The sequence below is a fragment of the Ictidomys tridecemlineatus genome, chromosome 1 (genome assembly GCF_052094955.1).
Source record: "Ictidomys tridecemlineatus isolate mIctTri1 chromosome 1, mIctTri1.hap1, whole genome shotgun sequence".
NCBI classification, from domain to species: Eukaryota; Metazoa; Chordata; class Mammalia; order Rodentia; family Sciuridae; genus Ictidomys; species Ictidomys tridecemlineatus.
Window position 1 is genome coordinate 178,071,740 of NC_135477.1, and position 20,568 is coordinate 178,092,307.

A 20,568-nucleotide genomic window follows, 5' to 3' on the forward strand; every position below is an offset into this window, starting at 1 on the left:
GTAAACTCGGATGTACTTAGGTGTAAGGCCCTGTTGGATTTTCTGGGGCATACAGGTGCCTCACCTCTCTCTGGGCCTTAAGGAACCTTTGTTCCACCTGTGACAGAAACCTTTGCAAAAGGTAAAGGGAGAGATTGATTGAAAGGCTGATTTCTCAGCCGAACCCATAGAACAAATCAGGAGCAGAATAAGAAGCAGAATTCTCATTAGTCAGAAAACTCATTTACTTCCCAGCTCCCCTGGGTCTTTATCCTAAGGACCCTTGAGTCCGTTCCCACAGGCCAGAAAGATAGTCTCATTTTCTTACTCAAGTAAGAGACAAGGAATGGCTGATCAAGGAAAAAAAAAAATCAGTGCCAACAAAAGTCTATTTCAGACACCCCCAAACAACAAGAAGGTGGTTGTACCCCCGATATAATTCTCACTTATTTACTTACCGTTCAATCCAACAACAGGAAATATGCCTGAACTTGAGTTTCATTTTTGTCGCGTTGCCTCTGGGTCTCCTGCTCACCAGATTTGGCTTTTCCCCACTTCCCCATCTCCATCTCACTTCCTGAGTTCTCTTTTCACTTCTGGGAGTTGTCTGTGAAGTCACTCGTATACTCTGACCCAAACCCTTTGCACCCTGTCTTTGGTTTTCTTGTTTTCAGGATACATTTAAAAAAAAAAAAAAAGTAAAAAGATACTGTGGAATTCCAAACAAAACCAAAGGAGGTGGTGGCGGGGGAAGGGAGGCGGCCTTGAAACCACAGAGGACACAGTGTTGGGAGATCCCCTTTATGTTCAGTGGGAATAGGGTCTGTTATGCTCCCAGAGTGTACCCTTGCAATGTGCTCTGTCCCCTGGTGACAAGACTGAGCACTGCAAGAGGACCTCAGTTTTGATGATAGCTCACCATGGGTGGTTCCTGGGGGAGGTTGATGTCTTTGCCTGCAGGGGGCGCTACTGCCTCCTTCTACAGATGTGAATGTCAAAGCTTGGTTGCGGCTGGCCCCAAATGCAGCTGTTACCTGTCACCTGTAGGCATGTACCTTGACTCACAGACCCTCCTCCAAAGGGCTGCATCTTCAGCATGGCAGTGGATGGCCCAGGCAGGCCCCAAGGACCCACCAGCATCTTTAAAAAAAAAAAAATCATTTGAAAATAGCTAATTCCTTGGCTCCCATCACCTGGTAATTACAAATCAGAAGCTATCGTTATCTCAAAGCCGCCACGATTAGTTCTCATTTCCTGACTTCTGTATGGTGAAAATATGTCATTATTTGAGGCAATAGAATCTGGTCTCTTCAAGTAAGTGACCTACATAGAATGGATAAACTGCAGGAGAAAATTAGGTGTTACCTTGACAGAAAGTGTACAGTAAATGTCACTTATTCTTATTAGTATTTATCATCTCAAAAAGTTGCAACAGCAGGCTGAACCCTTCAGAGTAACGCAGAGGAAGAAAATGTGGTTCTGAGATGGTAAAGCGCGCACACACGTGCACACACACACACACGTGCACACACACACACACACACACACACACACACACACACACACACACCTCGCCGCCCTAATCTGCAGCCATCTATCTGAGCTGTATTGTTTGAAGATAGGTTTTTAACCTTAATAGAATGCAGCCTGACTTTAAGTGGTGGTAGGCATGCAGAATTAATTGCCATGTGAACAATTTCCTAAGCATTGTTAATTGTGTTTCCTGTGGTTAACTGTTTCTCCCATCCCCGCTTCAAACTCGGAAGCTTCCCCTGTCAACAGTCCTTTCTTTCCCGCAGAGCAGGGAACGTAGCAACAGCATCAACCTGTGTCCATTGAAACACCAGACAGACAGGCACGGTTATTGTTTAGATGGGAAATACACGGGGAAGGAACTTCTTATTTATTCACAAATGAAGCATTTCTTCCATAAGAGCTTTGAAAGAATCCAGGTGCTTGGGATTTGCCTTTCACTCTACTCAGTGAAAACACCTTGCCAAGAACCATCAGGCATGGTGGTCAGGGGGTGCTGAGCTAAACCAGCTGGGGGGTCCTTTTGGGGCACAGTAACAGAAAGTCCAGAAGTTTCTTTGGAGGTTCGAGGTGCACATGGAAGTAAGACTTCTGCAAACACACACACCTGTTTCCCAGGTGAAGAACAGGCAGTGCTCCGGATCACTTTGTCCCATTCCATGCTCCGGGGGAGAGAGAATAGCACTGTTTTTCAGGAAAGGACTCCATTCTATCATCATCGCCCCCCTCCTAAACTTTTTCCACAATGTTCTGAAAGGGATCCACTTATCATGAAGAATGGTGCAAGAGATAATATATTTCTAAAATTTGAAAAAGGGAAAGGCAGGCTTTCAAATGGACCAATCCACCTTGGGTGCTGCTGGCTGTGTGGGAATATAAGAGCAGGTGTAGTAGGGACCGGCAGGTGGGTGCCATTTGCATAGCCTCGATTTGAAGCTGAGTTGCATCTCGAGTAGTTTGGGAGAAACCATCCTTATCAAAGTCCCTGGACTACCAGTCTAACTCCATTGCCTCCAGAGTGCCGGAAAAGATGGATGTGATGGAGTGTCCCCGTCACCATGCTTCCAAAGGGGCGTTTCCACCTCTGCGGAGGCACCCTTTGGGAGATCTAGGCTTTGCCTTCTCCTCCCTCCTCGTCCACCAGGAGGGATCCTCCCTGCTGAGGCTTTGAGCTGCAGTAAGGAAAAGGAGACCTAGCCACTCAGATTGACATGCCTTCTGTATTTAGCTAATCCCTGCGGCCCAGGGCAAGCCATTTTTGAACTGCAGTTTCCTTAAAAGGCAATCGCTTGGAAAAAAGGCACCTGGCCCTCCCCCTTGACATTTGCATTGCTGAATTATCTATTCATATTTTCATTACTTTGTCTCTCCTGCAGCAATGCATCTGCTCGGACTCAATTGGCAACTCCAGCCGGCAGATGGACACACCTTTAACAATGGGATAAGGACCGGCTTACCAGGAAACGATGATGGGGCAACATTGCCATCTGGAGGCAAAGGTGAGGTTCCAGCTGCTGCTTGCCCTCGAGGTCACAGGAAAATTCAGAGCCCTCGCCAGCTGGTTCAGGTTTTTTAATCCAAATCTTGGAAGGTATGCAAAAAGGAAAAGAAAGGGGAAGGAAAAAAAATTGCTGCCTTTCATAGGTGCCCCCGTTAAAAGCTGTTTGCTGTTCCTGTCTGTTAGCTGTGTTTGGCTGGAGTCGCTTGGAGCTGGCTCAGTGCCTGCTCCAAGCAATGTGCATACCTATGCTATCTACAGCGACTGGCAAGGTCTAGAGCTACTTGAAAGCATCCCAAGGCCCAGGCAGAAGCAACAGCAACAGCAGCAGCTGGAGCGGTAGCAGCAGCAGCAGCAGCAGGAGAAAGTCCCGCCTAATCAGAAGGCGGGGAGCAGCAGGCCGCACATGCCACTAGACTGGGTCCCTCTCCCAGAGGAGAGACACAGCCTCCCTGGGGAGCAAGCACGCCTGGCTTGGCATGCTAGAGACAGGCTCAGAGCTGTTCTGCTTTGGGGGAGAATAGAAAGGAGTTTTGACAACTCGGCAACAAAGCCTCTCTTCTCAGAACAGTGAAGGGGACAATAGAAATGTTTATTGAAGCAATCAGGCAACTGTATTCTTGCAGAAGAAAAAAAAATAGGTGCTAACAAGGTGCTAAAAAGGAGGAGAGAAAACAGAACTGTAGGGCGGTGGGAACGTGGAGCAATTAGAAGACAAGAACAGCCAATGGCGCCACAAGCAGGGCTTGGTGGTGTTGGGGTTTGCTTAATTCAGAATGGAAATCACAAACAGGAGAGGTTGTATTGCAGAGTTACTCCAAACACAGAATTTGCCTCTTAGAATATATAACCAGTTCAACCCTCCCTCCATTTCTTAAAATAACCACAGGGATATTTCCAAAAGGAAAGAAGGAACATTTATTAGGCACTTGTTGCACACCAGGCTTAGCACTGTAACTTCATCAGCTCTAAAGGGAGGGAAATCATCTCTGAGAAGCTGAGGCCCAGAATGTTCCAGAAACTTACTCCAAAGCAATCAAGTAGGCAGGTGCAACTTTGAACTCAGATCTGTGCCCTTTGCACCTTTGGGCAAGATGTTGGCGCTTTCCATAGGTCAGTTGTTTTCCACAGAGAAGATTCCAGAAGTCTCTACCCTCAGAAATGTGCATTAGCCATCCTGAGAAGCCATTGCTCTATAGGTTACTCTCCCGAGAGCTGTTCTGAAGCTTCAGCTATGACTTTTCTTTTTATCTAGTCTTTAAGAACGGGTTTCTCATCTGTCACAATCATACCACTAAATTACCTTTAAGTAAGCATGAAAAAGTTTTATCTGCAGATGAAATAATATGCTTCCCATTATCAACTAAGTAAAATTCAACCTCAGAATGAAAAGTATACTTTGCCTTAACTGACCGTGTTCTGCTTTAACTGACCAAAAAGCCCAGAGTCAAATTTATTGGCCTCAGATTGGAAATCCATTCACCTCTGGCACTTGACACCATCCCTTTCTTTAGTTTCCTTTATAGCCCTGACTCTTGGCCTGGATATTTTCGCCCCTCAGGAGACATTTGGCGATGTCTGAAGAGTTTTTCAATTGTCACAATTGCAGGAGGTAGATCTAGCAGGGAGAGGCCAGGGATACTTGTAAAAACCCGGCTGCACACAGGACGGCCCCCGTGATAAAGAATCTCCCCTCTCTGGAGTCTAGAGTGTCAACGGAGCTGCTCTTGGAACCTGCTTAGAGAATCTCTGCCACATCTTATCCATTAATATCCCTTAATCCACAAGTCAGCACCCCGTCCTTTCAGAAAAATGCAGAATACACATTTAAAAGTGAATGTGCATCTTTTATCATCAGGCACAGGAATGCATTTGGTGTGTCTGCATTCTGAAGTTATGTACAAATGCTTTTTAAATAGCGTCCTTCACAAATGGAAATCACTGATCTGCACAGATCCCCATCAATTAAAGTAGCCACCCCTCCACTGGGGATTAAGCTCCATTTCCAAGCTCCTCTCCCCTGTGACATCCCCCCCCCCCCCGCCATCATGGTCAGAAAACAGAAGAAAACTCATCTCAGACAACATGCCTTACAAATGGGCTCCTCTGAATTAACAAATGAGGGCTAGGGCTGTAGTTCAGTGGCAGAGCGCTTGCCTAGCCCCTGTGAGGCACTAGTTTGATCCTTAGCGCCACATAAAATAAACAAATAAAATAAAGGTGTTCTGTTCATCTGCAACAACATCAAAAAAAATCAATTAATGAATTGATTAACACATGAGGAGACACTTTCCATTGTGTCTTTGGAACCACTAGAAGTTTCTCCTCCCACACAACACGCTTTTAAAAATATTGTGCAAGTCGTGCAACATCACCAGTTCAGATGCTTTCCAAATGAGTTACGAGACAGACAAAATGTTTGCCCGATGTGTTGGTCAATAAGATACTTAGAAAAAAAAAGGGTAAAAGAAAAAAGGGTGAAAATTTTCAATTATATAAATCCAGACACTTCCTTTCCCAATACCAAAACAGTAGTCTTCCCGTGACTGAGGATGTCAGATCTCTTCTTGTTTTATAGATTGTCTTATCAAATGACTGGAAAGATTACAATGTCCTCATGCTCTCCTCACTCTTAGGGAATGTGACTAGAATTTCTCAACCCAGTGACCTCCCTCCTTTCCGCTCCCCAATTCCATACATTTAGATAACCTGAATCGATGCCAATCGACTACTTTTCCAGTGTTTCAAAGAGACAATCAAGACATATTGGCAATAAGTTAATTAAATAACACCCCCTCCATTTTTTTGTGGTATACAATAATCCTTCACGCCGATGTTTTAATCAAGATTCACCACACATTGCCAGGGAGGTTAATCTTATTAAGCAATTACCGGGTAAGTATCCAGCAGGAGTAAATTAAAATGTAAGCAAAACACAGGCGTGTGAGTCCCATCTAAGATGGCACATCGATGGAGAATTCATTGCCTGGTCTTGAGGAGTATTTACATTGCTCAGGTTTGGAAGGGCGTCTAATCGACAGGGCAGCCTCCACGCGTGGATATGTTAGTGGAAACAAAGCACTTGATTAATTAGTTGGGAGAGGATGTTCTTTGGGCTTTGTCTTCCTTTCCCTTCTCCATTTGTCGTTGTCCGTGGCTTATTTTTTCCCTCCGCTCTCTTTCAATTAAACCTTAACGTGGATGGTTGTTGGGTTTCGCATCCAGAAGAAGCGGCACACAACGCTGCCAGAGCCACTCACAGTCTCGTGTGGGTTTCTATGTTCGAAGGAATGAACTCATACATCTTCATTAAGAGGACACGGAGCGCTTTCTCTATAGATCTGGGATTAGATAAGCCTTGAGAATGAAGAGTCAATACAGTATTCTGACCTGCTCGGATGATAAAAGTCATCCCAGTTTGATGGGGTGGGCTTCGAGGCAAGGTACACAAGAGCATTAAAGAGGCACGGCATAGGTACCCAATTGGTTGCTGATTTTAAGAAAGAATAAGTTCCCAAGTAGTATTTCATGGATTAGCCTCAGAACTTATGACTCATTTTACATTCAAAGTGTCTTCTGTATCAGAAGTCGGCCAACCCCAAATCAGTGACCACCTCTACCCAGCTGCCTGTGATGCACATCTGCTCACATGTTTGCCCCTGTGCTTTTTCTCTACAACAGTGGAGCTCAGTGAGTACATCAGAGGCTACTTCAGCCCACAAGTCCTGAAATATTTACTACCTGACCCTTTACTAAAAAAAAAAAAAAAAAAATTGATGACTTGTCCTGTGTCTTTTCCAAACCCACTTCTACTTTTCCAATAAATGCACAAATTGTGGGAGACCAGAGGGAGGAGCTTAAACTCCCAATATATCAGTTTTTCTTCTCACCAAGCACTGGTTATAATACATTCTTGAGGGTCTTTTAATGCAAAATTACCTAGAATATAAGATGCTGTTGCTGGTCTGGCTGAATGCAAATATCAGCGGTTTCTCTAGGAGACTATGTGACTTCATGCAGGTCCTTCTTCCTCTCTCTGCCTCCAGTTGCTCATCTCTAGAATGGTAATTCCTCATAAATGTGCTGTCCTGCACAAATCACCTTGTCAAACACTGCACGTGGGAACATGCACTTAATAAGCAACAATGTATGGGTCTTTCATGTTGTCAACTGACGTCCTCATGGCGTCTCTCCATTGGTCCACTTAACAAGTCTCTGTGGGCTGCCACTTCCTATGAGATGTTATGCTTTCCAAAAGGGAAGTTTGCTTTCCTAGTGTCAAGACAGACGATAATGCCCCTTCATCTTCTTTCCTTTGCCTTGGAAGAATTGATACGAGCCCCCCATGAGGATTTCCTCCCAAGCATTTGCTTGATGAGGTCAGTGGGAAGCAGGACTTCCCACTCAAAAGGGCCCATGTGTGTAGAACAGGTTGGCCGGCTCCCCACAGCATTGTCTCTCTGCAGCTTGAGCTTCATGACTGCCAGCCTGTCTGTTTTAAGCCCTACCATTCTCGGTTTATAACTCAGCTGTAAACATTTATTTGTGCCTGAAGCACATTTCTTTCCTACCCTTTGAAAAAAAAATCAGAATTTCCAGATGGTATGCAAGTTGGAAAAAATGGCAAAGACTGTTATTCTGTTTAGAAACATGTTTTCCTACACTTGCCCTTTCAGCAAAAACTTCATAATGATTTTTACTAGTTGGCTTAATGCGTGGTACTAGGAGCCAGATTAGCAGGGAGGTTGGTAATTCTTCCTCTGGCTCCCGTCAGTCAGCCGCTCGATTCACACAGCCCAGAGTTTCAAAATGATCACTTCCCTGCATGGGGCTTTTCCAAAGTCAGTGAAGTTCCCAGAAGGACAAGGGGTCATTATGCTTGAGTCAAACATCACATTACCGCACGTCTACTGGCAGACACCGCAGCAGCCTGCACACTGACATAGTAACACCTCTCACTGTGGAGACTGTGTGGTTCTACCCTTGCTACAGATGGGTACCACTCAAGTGCATCACACTGGTGGATTTGTGCTTCCGACTGACACCCACAGCCCCATTCTGGGTTTCATGGTGTCTGTTTGCCTGGTGTTATTGTGGTTGATGTGGGTGTGAATAACTAGATCCATTTCCCTTCCCACTGAATTTGCTCCTGATCTCATTGTCTATCATTTTTCTCATGGTTGGCTTGCACACCCAGAGATCTGCTCTCTGGATTCATGCTTCTGCATATCCCTTATCCCTTATATTGCAGTGCATTGTCTGATCACATCGTGGTTAAATTTGGGGGCTTGGGGTCTGCCAGATGAAGCTTTTGATCCCAGTTCCACCACTGAAAATCGGTGTGACCTTAAGCAAGTCACTTAACTTCCATCATTGGTTTTATCATCTGCAGGGGAAAAAAAGAATAAAGAACACTAAGAGATCACATGGCAAAATAGCTTCTCAATACATTTCAGCTACTATTAATAATACCAATAAACTCAATGACATTATCAATGCAGAAGTGAGTTCACTGGACTCGTCAGAGGCATGAATATTTGTTAACTCTCTCGGTAGCACTTTAAGGGAACAAATTGAGGTTTCTAAAGATGTAAAGGCCATATTCAGTCCCTAGAGCTGAAGGATTTTGTAAAAAAAAAAAAAATCACTGCTGCTGGGTTCAGGAGCCCAGGGTGAGGCTGCTTCCTGAAGAACAGCCCTTGGTCAGCAGCTGACGGCTCACAGGCTTAGCAACCTGGATGAGCTGTGCTCTTGGTCAGTGACTCTAAGGTCCTAAGGAGAATCTATTCAATTTCTTGTTGGTTAAACGGCGGACTCAGATGGTTGTCCTGATTCCCAAATAAATGGAAACGAGGTGTAATGACTGGAGCAATATTCTGAATTCAACTTTATTTGCAATAGATAAAAATATGTGAGGCAGAATAATCGGCAAGGCAGATTTATGCAGAGGTGCCTCTGGAGTTGGGTTAAGTTAGGAAGTATTAATATGAGGCCTCATTTCCCTGTACGACTAGGAGTCCATTCACTTTATCACTTGTTTGGGGAATAGTTTCACTGTTTCCATAAATGAATTATGGTAACATTTTCTGAAATGATTAGCTCCTAATGTGGCCATGGAAGGCTGTCGTCTTGCTCGACATCCGTCTTATTTAACTGGCTGAAATTTTAGGTACATGTTTCAGACATAGGCAATAGTTTCACATTTACATGCGCAGTCGTCCGTAGAGTTATAAAGTTGAATGATCCTGTAAAATTGATCATTAGTGTTGCCTCAAAAAAAAAAAAAAAACAGTCATCTCATCTTTAAGCTGGAGATGAGCTAGCCAGACCCATCCTGTCTCAGACATCTGCTTCTTAGAGCAAAATGATCACCATCTCCACTTTTCATTGTGCCTCTCATGGAGAGACAGAAAAAGTCTGCCGTGGAAGTCCCAGCTCTGGGAGATGTGGGCTGGACTCCCTCCTGCTTTCCAGGACGCCATGCCCAGGCATTGCCAAGAACCCAAGGATACTGGCCAGATTTCCAAAGAGTGATTTCAGGGTCCTCCTTAGTGCCTCTTGTCCTGATGCCCCCAATTCAACTCAAATCAAGTCAAGGGGGACCTGCACTGCAGTCTTCCTAGATAAGAGAGAATGGGAATATGACCTTCACCCTAACTCTGATGTGGACCATCAGGTTATCTATTACTATAGTGTGTGCTGGATAATTGTTGACTGCATGAAAATAGGAAGGAATGACCTGCCTGCCATGCCTAGATGTTCATTATTCATTGTTAACTAAATAAAATCTGGCTGCTCTTTACTTAGGCAGGTGCACAGAGTGGCCCAAGACAGCGGCGGCTGGAGCACATCAACACCAGCCATTTGGAGAAATGAACGTGTGCCTGGGTTTGCCCTGGCCATCGCGTCCTAATGCATGTGACTGTGCTCTGGCCCTCCCAGTCCACAGGCAGACTGACCTCATTATACAGTGATTCCAGCTGCTCTGGAAAATGACTTCCCATTTCCTTAAGGCCCCCTCCACCCTTGGCCATCCTTTATTAATGATGCCTACATCAGGCAGCCTGTGTATGAAATTAGACCGTCACACATGTTACCCTTCAAATCCAGGACGTGGGTTAGGGTTGACATAGGGAGCACTGCCAGTCATAGCAGAAAGGTGGAGAGGCACCACACATGTCACATGGTTTAATCCTCAGTAGCAGCCCCTTACACAGATGAGCACACCACACAGGCTCACAGAGGGGTGGTGACAAGCCCAAAATCACCTTGCTAGAGGTTATTAGAGCTGAGCTAAACCAATTCTCCTGAGCCCCCTTGAGATCCAGACTTTCCCATAGGAGGACACCTACCCCATAGGAGGTCACCTACCCCACAGGAGGACACCTGTCCCTACAGGAGGATACCTACCCTGCAGCTAAAGACAGAACCTCAGTCACGCGTTTCCTTGCTGCTTGTCTCACAGTGATGTCCTTTTAGGGATGAGTCATGGTGCTGGCGCTAGGATGACGGGTATGGCTGGACCTTTTTTCCCATTTGCTATAAGAAGGACTAGTGTAATCCTTAGGAAATTACGATGAGATGTGTGGACTAAATATTACCTTATAACTGTGTTGATTTCCTGCCTTTAATATCTGTACTGTGGTTCTGAAGAAAGATTGTCCTTGTTTTCTAGAAAAACAAGTGTTTGGAGGTAAAGGAAGATCTGTGGGTAATTACTTTCAAAGTTTCAGGACAAAAAAAATATCTCTATATATATATACTCAAAAACCATCATCTCTCTGTATCTGTGGGAATTGGTTTCCAAAACCCCAGAGGCCAAAACCTGCAAATGCTCAAGGTCCTTACATAATATGGTAGATTGTTTGCATATAACATAACACCTCCTCCCATATACACTAAATCACCTCATGATAATAATGAATATAGTACAAATCTATGGAAATAGTAGGCTATATTATTTAAGGTATATTGAGAAGAAAAAAAAATCTGCACATATTTAGTACATGTTCAATTTTTTCTGAATAATTTTGATCTGCAGTTTTTTGAACCTGTGGATATAGAACCCACAGATGCAGAGAGCTACTGCATATACAAATATATATATATATATATATATTATACATATATATGCACATATATGTATTTAGAGAGAATGATAAAGCCAATATATATGACATTTGTGGTATCTGGGTTGATGATTATAGGAATTCTTAGTGATGCTTTTGTTCTTTTTTTTGTAAATCTGAAATTCAAAATGAGAATTAAATATACATACATATATAGTTATATATGTACTACATATATGTACATACACATACACACACAGATACAGTATGTATGTGTACTTATATGTGGGCGGAATGAAAACCCCTTTTTGCAAAGCCTAATACAGTTGTCACACACCTGTAGAATTCACTGTGAAAGCAGTCTCTAGCTCTTTAATAGTATGGATACAGTATGTTAAATGCATCAAGTTTATTAAAAGTAAAGTCACCTGTAACCAACCAGCCATAAAGGCTTTCTGTTAACACTTCCTCCCCCTCTGGCCCCTGCACACTGTCTCACACAGGCTTGGACACACTGAGAAGATGGCCCTCCTGGTCCTCTGTAGGCCACTTAAGACACCTTTGAGTCCAAACATCTCCTGTAGGTAGGGCCATGAACACCTTGAGAGCTAGACCTTTTTAACCCACAGCTGCTTGGTAATGAGAATGGAAGTCCATCAGCAGAAAGCTCATTCCCACCCATTCCTTCCACCAAAGGCTCAAGGTCACTAAGTATCAGGGGCAGAGCCCCAAATTTGGGTTTCTTAATCTAAAGGACTTTTCTACTGTATCACATCTCCCCAAAGTATTTGTTTATTTCACACAAAAGATAAATTCAAAGTTTTTTCATAACTCTTAAAAAGATTTTATAAGGAAGTTTCTTCAAATAGTAAATGACACATAAGTTCTCAAAGGTAAATCTATTTTTTTTATCTAAGTTCCATTTTCATGCAGCTTTACAAAGCTCCTTTACGTGGTCATGGTGTGGATAAAATACCCACCAGATGGGCAGGTGGAGCTGGCTGCTGCTCAGCAGCATGGTATAGAGCACACACGGATGGCCAGGCGCTCAGCCCAGGGCCCCTGAGGTGACTCCACAGCTCTGCCTGACCCCAGGGAGCACAGTGTCTAGCGGGAGAACTGGAGGAAAACACCAAAAGCAACTCTGGATGCCAACAGCCATGTTACCAGCTGAGGCAGAAGGAGGTGAAGCTGTTGCAGAAACACCAACACGGAGCTGAACCTGTCTGGTCTGCACAGGAGCAGCAACGGTGTCATGAAAAGGGAAAGGACAGCTTGGCTGTGACAGTGAACTTGACCTGGACCAGGCCCCAGTTCCCTAGGTTAAGCTTGTTCTCATGGTTAAAAGTTGATTCCAAAAGAATTAGATTCTTTCAGTGGACATACACTTACACACACACACACACACACACACACACACACACACACACACACACATACACACACACATACACGTTTATCATATACAAAGATCCTTTATTTTGTAAAGAAAGCCAGATGCTTTCCTGTATCATTTTTCCTTCTTTTATTTCATTCCACATAACTAGATAGCATTTATTTTACTGTTACTACGTGCAAGGCCCTGCACCGAGTCTTCTTTATGGGTTCACTTGTTACCCCATTCTGTGAGGTAGTATTACTGTGGTTCTCATTTCACAAAAAAAAAAAAAAAAAAAAAAGGATTGGAGGCCCAGACAGGTTCAGCAAATTACTAGAGGTTACACAGTGTGGAAGAAGTAGAGCTGGGATTTGAGCCCCGTTCTGTGGTTCCCAAAACGTGTACTTTACACCCCAGGTGCACCACCTTTTTGGTGGATGGAATACGAAGGAAGGGAGCATCTGAAATCTTACGGTGGTGGCCACTGGGAAGGTGCCCTGTACTCACTGTTAGTAGTAATCAATTTACTGAGCTCAGTATCCTAAATCCGGGGTCTAGTAAAAGAGAAGAGATCCCACTAGTATAAGAACCAGACCTATGAGCCTCCATATCTGAGTTTCTCCAGAGCAAAGATTCTCTGGAGGCCAGCCTCCTTGTGTATCTCCAGCATCCACATTTGGCTTGATGTGATCAAAATTCATGTTGGTTTCCACAGTAGCTCAGAGGTCTCCTGGGTGCCAATTTCCTGCCTCTTTGTCATATGCTGCCATTGGCCCTGCAAACCCTGAAAGCCCCGCAGACATGAAGGCAGGCACATCTCATTAAGGTTCAAGATATGATGTCTTTAAAGTTCTTTTTTATTTTTAGTGCACTCCTTCAACTTGTTGCCATATACGTTGCTAGGATGGCTTTTAATCTCTATCAAAGACCTCCAAAGTATTCTTTTTCAGAGGTTTTTTTTTTTTCCTCTCTCTCTTTCTTACGGTTTCCTTTTGATTATATTCCTTCCCCCAAAATCTTAATTTGGGGCAGGGTGGTATCCATCAAAAGCAGCATTTTGAAGTAAAGATTAATTTCTAACTTATGGTAATCAGACCTTCTGATCAACTTCTGATAATAAATATTTCCCCCTGGGCCTGCCATGATTTCAGCAAAACCCCCCAATAAACCACATTCTCTTTGGGCTTAGAGCCTTAGCGATAATAAGAAGACTTATTTTGTGCCAGAATTCATTCTATGAGTTTTGCATGGATTAACTCAGTAATCCCTCATAGTAACCAGACAAAAAATAGTAACAGTGCCCCCCACTGGACACCAGAGGACACTGAGACACAGAGTGAAGCATCAAAGCCAAGAACCCAGGCCTTCTCTGCGTGGGGGGGGGGGGGTCCCTGCTTTAAAACACTGACACATATTCCTCCCCCCGCAGGTCTGTATCAGCGCCTGGTAGAAACCCTAGCCAGCATTAAGATGTTCAGATGTAGGACAAAACCTTCAGTCCCCATCTAAAGATCCAAACTGCTCAGGACTTCTGGTGTTTCTTTTCTTAAATATATTGTGGAATGAGATTTCCAAACTTCAGTTCCTAACTTGACCATCCTAGAGGTCAGAAGTATCTCATAAGATCCAAACCAGTGATTCTCCTACTTTATCTTGGATTCCTGCTTCCTTCTTATTTGACCCACTCTTGAGCACAATAAAATGGAGTTGTCCTTTCATGTGTTAAAGGGGAAAAAAAAGAGGAGAAAATAAATTTGTACATTCAAGTCACTCTGTGGTTTTTTTTTTTTAATTTAGATATGCAAGAGCTTCCGAGACTAAAAATGTCACCTTTCTATTTTATGATGGGAAAACCAAGGCCAAGATCACATGAGTCTTGTGTTAATGCTGTATCGAGATAGCAGCGGAGCAAGCTCTGCAGAGGTGGACGAGTTTGTTCACCTTACACACTGGTCTTTGTGGATTTTATCATTTCTCCTGACCATCCCAAACCCTTTGCAATGTGTGGTGACCAGATGTGAACAAATATTTTCAAGATTCTAAACATTACAGAGAGGAAATTCCTCCACACTCAGGTTAGAAAAGGTGTCCAAGCTGCAGGGCCACCTCGGTGACCAATACCCAGAGGAGAAAGACCCTTGACACAGAACGACTTTCATTCTTTCTGTTGGTCTTCACTTGGTTTAGAAGTTCTGAAGAAGATAGGCGGGTGATAAGATATGTGTTTTATATGTCCCATCAAAGCTCAAAATCCATTTGAAATCCTTGCAATTGACCTCTACACTACAGATTTCTGACTAAGTTTTTCCCATTTGGGAGATAAGGAATATAAAGCACTCTCTCTCTCTTTTCTTTTTTTTTTTTAATACTTTTTTTACTTATAGATGGACACAATATCTTTATTTATTTATTTTTATGTGGTGCTGAGGATCGAACCCAGGGCCTCACACGTGCAAGGCAAGCGCTCTACCACTGAGCTACAGCCCCAGCCCCACTCCCTTTTCTTGAGCAACTATTAGCAATTCCCAGCTTTACACAATTCCGTGGTGGTAAAGGAAATCACCGTCAGAAATGTAGGAGACACAGCTAGTTCACAGTTACGAAGACACCTCTTTCAAAACCGATTATTTCTCAAACTCCTGTTATTAAAGATCAAAAGGATGCTGAGTATAGGCAACTGGTATTTTCAATAAAAGCAATTTCCAATAATGTAGCGGAGATGTGGAGATGTTCCCGAGAGAGGCATGGCTTCTCCACGTATCTCAGACCCCTCCCTGTAATTCGCTGAGAAAGAGTTAACTCAGTACGGGCTCAGCTTCCCATCAGCCCTCCATTTTCTTCTGAGTTATTTTATTTATTTGTACTGATTTTTTTTTGTCCAATGTGTCATTATTGGACCTATTTGTGCTTGAAAGAATAATGTGAAAGTCTGCAGGAATTAAATATGGAGCCATCTTAACGTCACCCTCCCCCTTTCCCTGTTGATAATTTTTGCATTCCAGACATATTGGGGTGGTTGAAAGCTTCACATGTACTTATCTGACTCCAGATCTTATTATATTTTATCGGTAAAAGTAATCACAGAATTTTTAGAAAGTCTTGTGCCAAGATTTTAGATGCTCTGGGATATGAGTTTATAGCTTTGTTACTTAACCTCAATGTTTTAGCTGTGACTTCAAGAGACTCTTGCCATATGTTTAATCTTAATATTGAAACAAATAATTCTGACATATTAAACAGAAATGTAGAGCCGACTAATGTATATAGTTGTCACTGACTCAATGTCTCTTCCTGTTTTCCAGTGCCCTGGTCATTGAAAAACAGCAGCATAGACAGTGGTGAAGCCGAAGTTGGTCGGCGGGTGACACAGGAAGTCCCGCCGGGGGTGTTCTGGAGGTCACAGATTCACATCAGTCAGCCTCAGTTCTTAAAGTTCAACATCTCCCTGGGCAAGGACGCTCTCTTTGGTGTTTATATAAGAAGGGGACTCCCACCATCGCATGCCCAGGTATGGCCAGGTTCCGTGTAACTATGTGTTTAAAAATGTATGCATATGCACATGCCACTTTACACCCACGGGGACACCTCTCATTAAAGCCTGGACAGTAACAGGCATGACAAAAGTATAGAGAGCGGGAACCCTGTAAATTGCCAGGAGCCATGAAAATGGTGTTTCAATCCTGAAAAGAGGTTGACAATGCTCCCAAAGTTAAACATGGGATAACCAAATGACCTAGCAATGCCACATCTACTATGTGTCCAAAGAGAATTGAAAATATTATTATTTGTTTTATTTATTTATGTATTTATTTATTTACTTACTTACTTATTTACTTATTTTGGTACAGGGATTGAACCCAGGGTGCTTTATGACTAAGCCATATCCCCACCCCTATTTTAAATGTTTTTTTATTTTGAGACAGGATCTTGCTAAATTGCTAATGGCCTTGCTAAATTGCTGAGGCTGATTTTGAACTTGCAATTCTCCCGCCTCAGCCCCCTGAGCTGCTGGGATTACAGGCATGTACCACCATGCCCGGCAAGACTTTGTTTTCTATAAAATATATGCCAATGGATATTGCAGTATTATCAGAACAGCCAAAAAGTATAATCAACTCTAATGTCCAAGTGGTGAATGGATAGAAAAAAAATGTGACATAGCCATACAATGGAAGATTATTCAGATATAGAAAGGAATGGAACATTATTTCAAGCTACAACATGCATGAACTTTGAAAACACTATGCTTAGTGGAAAAGAGGCAGATACAAAAAGCCGCATATTGTGTGATTCCGCTTATATGAACTGTTCAGAATAGGCAAGTCCATAAAGCAGAAGATTGGTGGATTCGTGTTTACCAGAGTATTGGACTGACTGTTAATAGGGATGGAATTTCTTGCCTAGGATGATGGACATGCTCTGATATTGGGTGGCTGGCATGATGGCATAACAGTGAATGTACTAGAACTTCTGAATTATAAAATAGGGACACTTTTGTTACAGAAATCATATATATTTTTTAAAAAGGTAACATCCCTATCTGGTGAAGCTAGCTTTGCTAGCCCTGCAGGTTAATTTTGGATTCTTTGTTATTGAGTTCATTCATTGAAACATCACTTGGCAACATTCTACTGTCTATGGGAATTTATGTAACAAATCAAGATTCCATAGTGGTTTCTGATTGGACCCCTGCTCAATTCCTTGGGAAGTCCTTAGCATTGTGAAGCTGAGATTATTCCCAGTACCAAAAATAAGAAGACTAGATTATATTGTGGGTTACTTTTTTTTTTCTCTCTTAAGTCTTGTTTAATTTGTCCTGGTAGAAATTTTATTACACATGCCATTTGGGTGATTGAACACCTGTCTAGCTAGGTTTTCTTTTCCAGGAATAATTACATGTCCTGAGACAAGCCACGTGCTTTTCTCTTCCTTGTTTACCCTCGAATCCAGCAAAACATAAAGCACATTAAGAAAAAACACCAGTAGAGAGGGAACACCTGTATATCCAGTTGAAGCTGACTTTGACATGTATTGGAAAGGTACTCATCTAGAAAATTCAATTGGAAGAATTTAAGGCTTTAAAACCATGGCAAATGTGAGGCTATCGGGCCACCCTTTCCTTGTCCTTAGCTTGTGGCAGGCATTGCTAATCAATGACAGTACTTTTCCTCACTGGACCCAGTGCACAAATACCTCTGACATAACTCTCCAGGCAGCCACTACCAATCGACCAGTGTTGACTCTCAAGATGAAACTTATTTGCAATCCCATTTTTATAGCCTGAAATGATCAATATGAGGACTCAAAGGACTCTTTCGTTTTTGAGCAGGGAGGGCTGTGTACGTTTTTATTACCCTACACAGCCCATGCTATAGGGACCAATGTGTAAAATGGTAATCAATGAGTCCTCCATCCATCCATCCACAAAGATATTTATTGGGCTAGGCACTGATTATCCAGAGATGAGTTAACACAGCCCCTGACCGAGAAGAGCTCCTCAGACAGAAATCACATCTGCTCTCCACAGAGATTCTCACCCAGAAAAAGACAGGAATTCAGCAGAAAGGAGTCCCAGGGGCATTGTTGTAGCTTCTGGCGGGGCAGCAGGGTGCTGCTCTGGGAAGTTATGCAGACTGTTCGGTGGTTTCCTTGACCTTCAGGCTCCAGTGATTCTGCTGGAGCCTCATGCAGGGTTTGCAGTGGTGAGATGTGCTTATTGGCAGGATTCAGGTGAGCACGAACATGCCTCTGGGCACAGCTGAGCATAACTTTCCTCTCAGACTGCAAGAAAACTATGCTGGGGAAACAATTCCTCCCTACATTGTTTTAAAGCACTCTCCTTCCCCCTTCTTTTGCATGCTTTTGGCAAAGAGAGTCTTGGAAAAACCAATAATTACAGCAAGACAAGTCAAGACACTGCAGCTGACTGATGGTGGACAGCGGGCAGGAGCACACTCCACCCCGTTTCCCTGCTGCTTTGACAATCAGGAGTCCAGTCCTTAGTGACAATGTCTTTTTTTCTTTTGTGGCTGTACCACACTGTCCATCTCCTGCCAACCTGGTGATTGTTCTAGTGATCATCCTCTCAAAATAGCTCCAGGGACAGTCTCATCACACATCTCAAGGGGAGGGAAATGAATAGGCATAGACGGATGCTTGCTGGGGTTTCGGTGGAGCTGCCAATTTAGGAATTCAGGGTATATCGGGGGTCACCGAAGCGAGGCACAGTGCAGATACTCTGAAATGCACAAGACAGGTACAATATAGGGGCGCCACTTAAGAAAAGAAAGGAAAAAAGAAAACACCTCCTTCCACATCCCCAAATTCATTCCCTGCCATTACTTGTGTTCATGTCCATTTGATGAGCTACATTTCCTGGAGGAGACGGTGCTTAGCTCTTCACAGAGATAGGTGACTCACTCACGTCTCAAACTATTATAGAATTTCTCATTTCTATTGGCATATCCTATCAAGGAACATAAGTTCTATGGGGATTGGCAGTCTAGCCAAGGTGACTCATGTGAGCTGGAGAGGGCGGAGGAGACGGGGAGGGGGGATTCCGTTGGCTGTGTTGTATGAAATGGTTATGTTTAAATTTTACAGAGTCTCATGCTCTGACCAAATGCCTATAAGGTTTAGTATCCTTGTCCAAGGATATTAAGTACAGAGGAGAATCCTTTTTTACCTGCTTAAATTTCCCAAGAATCAGAACCAGTCCCAGCTGAGTTTTTGAAACTGGTTTTTTACAAAAGATACAGAGGCAACATGGTCTAGGAGAGGAATTCCTGGAGCTAAAGAGAGCACTGCTGAATGTATCCCTGCCTCACAGTAGCCAGGTGACCTTGGATGTGTCCCTCAACCTGCCATGGCCTTGGTCTCCTTCTCTACCTGTCACCTAAGCCTTGGGACATTGTTGTGATTACATAACAACAAAGATAGAATGAGAAAGCACTTTATAAACCAACACAGTGAAAGAAGATATTATATACAAGTGATTCATTATGCATTTAAAAATTGGGTGCTAGGGGTTTAGCTCAGTGATAGAGCACTTGCATATCATGTGTGAGGACTTGGGTTTGATCCCCAGCACCTCAAAAAAAAAAAAAAAACAGTATATGTAACCCTAACAAGCACTGTATATAGATAGGCAATTATGTAAATATAGACTTCTAAAATAAATTAATTTTCTAGTTATTTTCTTCTTACTAAAGAACAAACTATATCTGTATTGCAGAAAAATTTTAGCATCCAAAGAAGAAAGTAAAAGTACCCACATTTCAAAATAGTCCCCTTTGGCTAAATGTTAATGTATTGTTTTTGCTGTTTTTTAAAAAATCCACTGCACTAAAACACAGTCTGAGAATCTTGGTGGCTTACAATAACTAGGGCAATTTCTTGTTTACTGTGTATCCAGGGCTCTTTGGCCTATACCCAATCCCATCCCCAGGTCATTTGGCAATATTTGAAACTTTTGGGAGTTGTCACAACTGGGAGGAGATCATTACCGGCATCCTGGGGTAGAGCCAGAAATACTGTTAAGCCCCCAAATTGCACATAGGAGCCCCAACTCAGAACTGCCCAGACTCGAATGTCACTAGCTCTGAGTGGTTCACATTCCTCTTCAGTTCATTAGGACTTTGCTCAAGGTGGACCTCATTCAAGGACACAAACCAACAGAGGCTTCACTATCCGGAATATCACCAGCTCCTCTGTACACCAATTCCTGATGAATTTTGTTTGGAAATGACATATAAACTTTGAAGTCTTTCTCATATTAACCAAAGCGAGTCACCTCCTAACTTCAATGGAGCAGGAAGTACAATCTAAAGATGTCCCTGGAAGGAAGAACACCAGAAATATCAATGAAAAATCCCTAATGACTTACACATAAAATTCTATGATACCTGTCCTCGTGGCTGGTCTTTGCCTCCTCAATCCGTGTCCTAAAAATAAACCCTTATGGGTTTTATTCATATTGCTAAATTGTCCTGAAAGATTGCACCATTTATACTCCTACCCACCGGCAGCGTTGTCTAGTGCCCATTTCATTTACTTGAACCCTTGCATAAAATAGGTATTACCAATTTTGAAGCCTTGTCAGTTTGAAAGGT

At 43.0% G+C, this 20,568-nt stretch overlaps 1 protein-coding gene across 18 annotated transcripts in view; it reads left to right on the top strand.

Annotated features, from left to right (window-relative positions):
- Positions 1–20,568, top strand: part of Tenm2 (teneurin transmembrane protein 2) — a 2,558,256-nt gene that overhangs the window by 2,371,399 nt on the left and 166,289 nt on the right. For 15 of the 18 annotated variants that reach the window (XM_078052148.1, XM_078052158.1, XM_078052140.1 and 12 more), the window contains 2 exons: positions 2,889–3,011; positions 15,760–15,965. In XM_078052148.1, coding sequence (XP_077908274.1) covers positions 2,889–3,011; positions 15,760–15,965 — 329 coding nt within the window. The remainder of the gene's footprint in view (positions 1–2,888; positions 3,012–15,759; positions 15,966–20,568) is intronic. The other 3 variants (XM_078052210.1, XM_078052203.1, XM_078052213.1) reach the window with 1 other exon arrangement.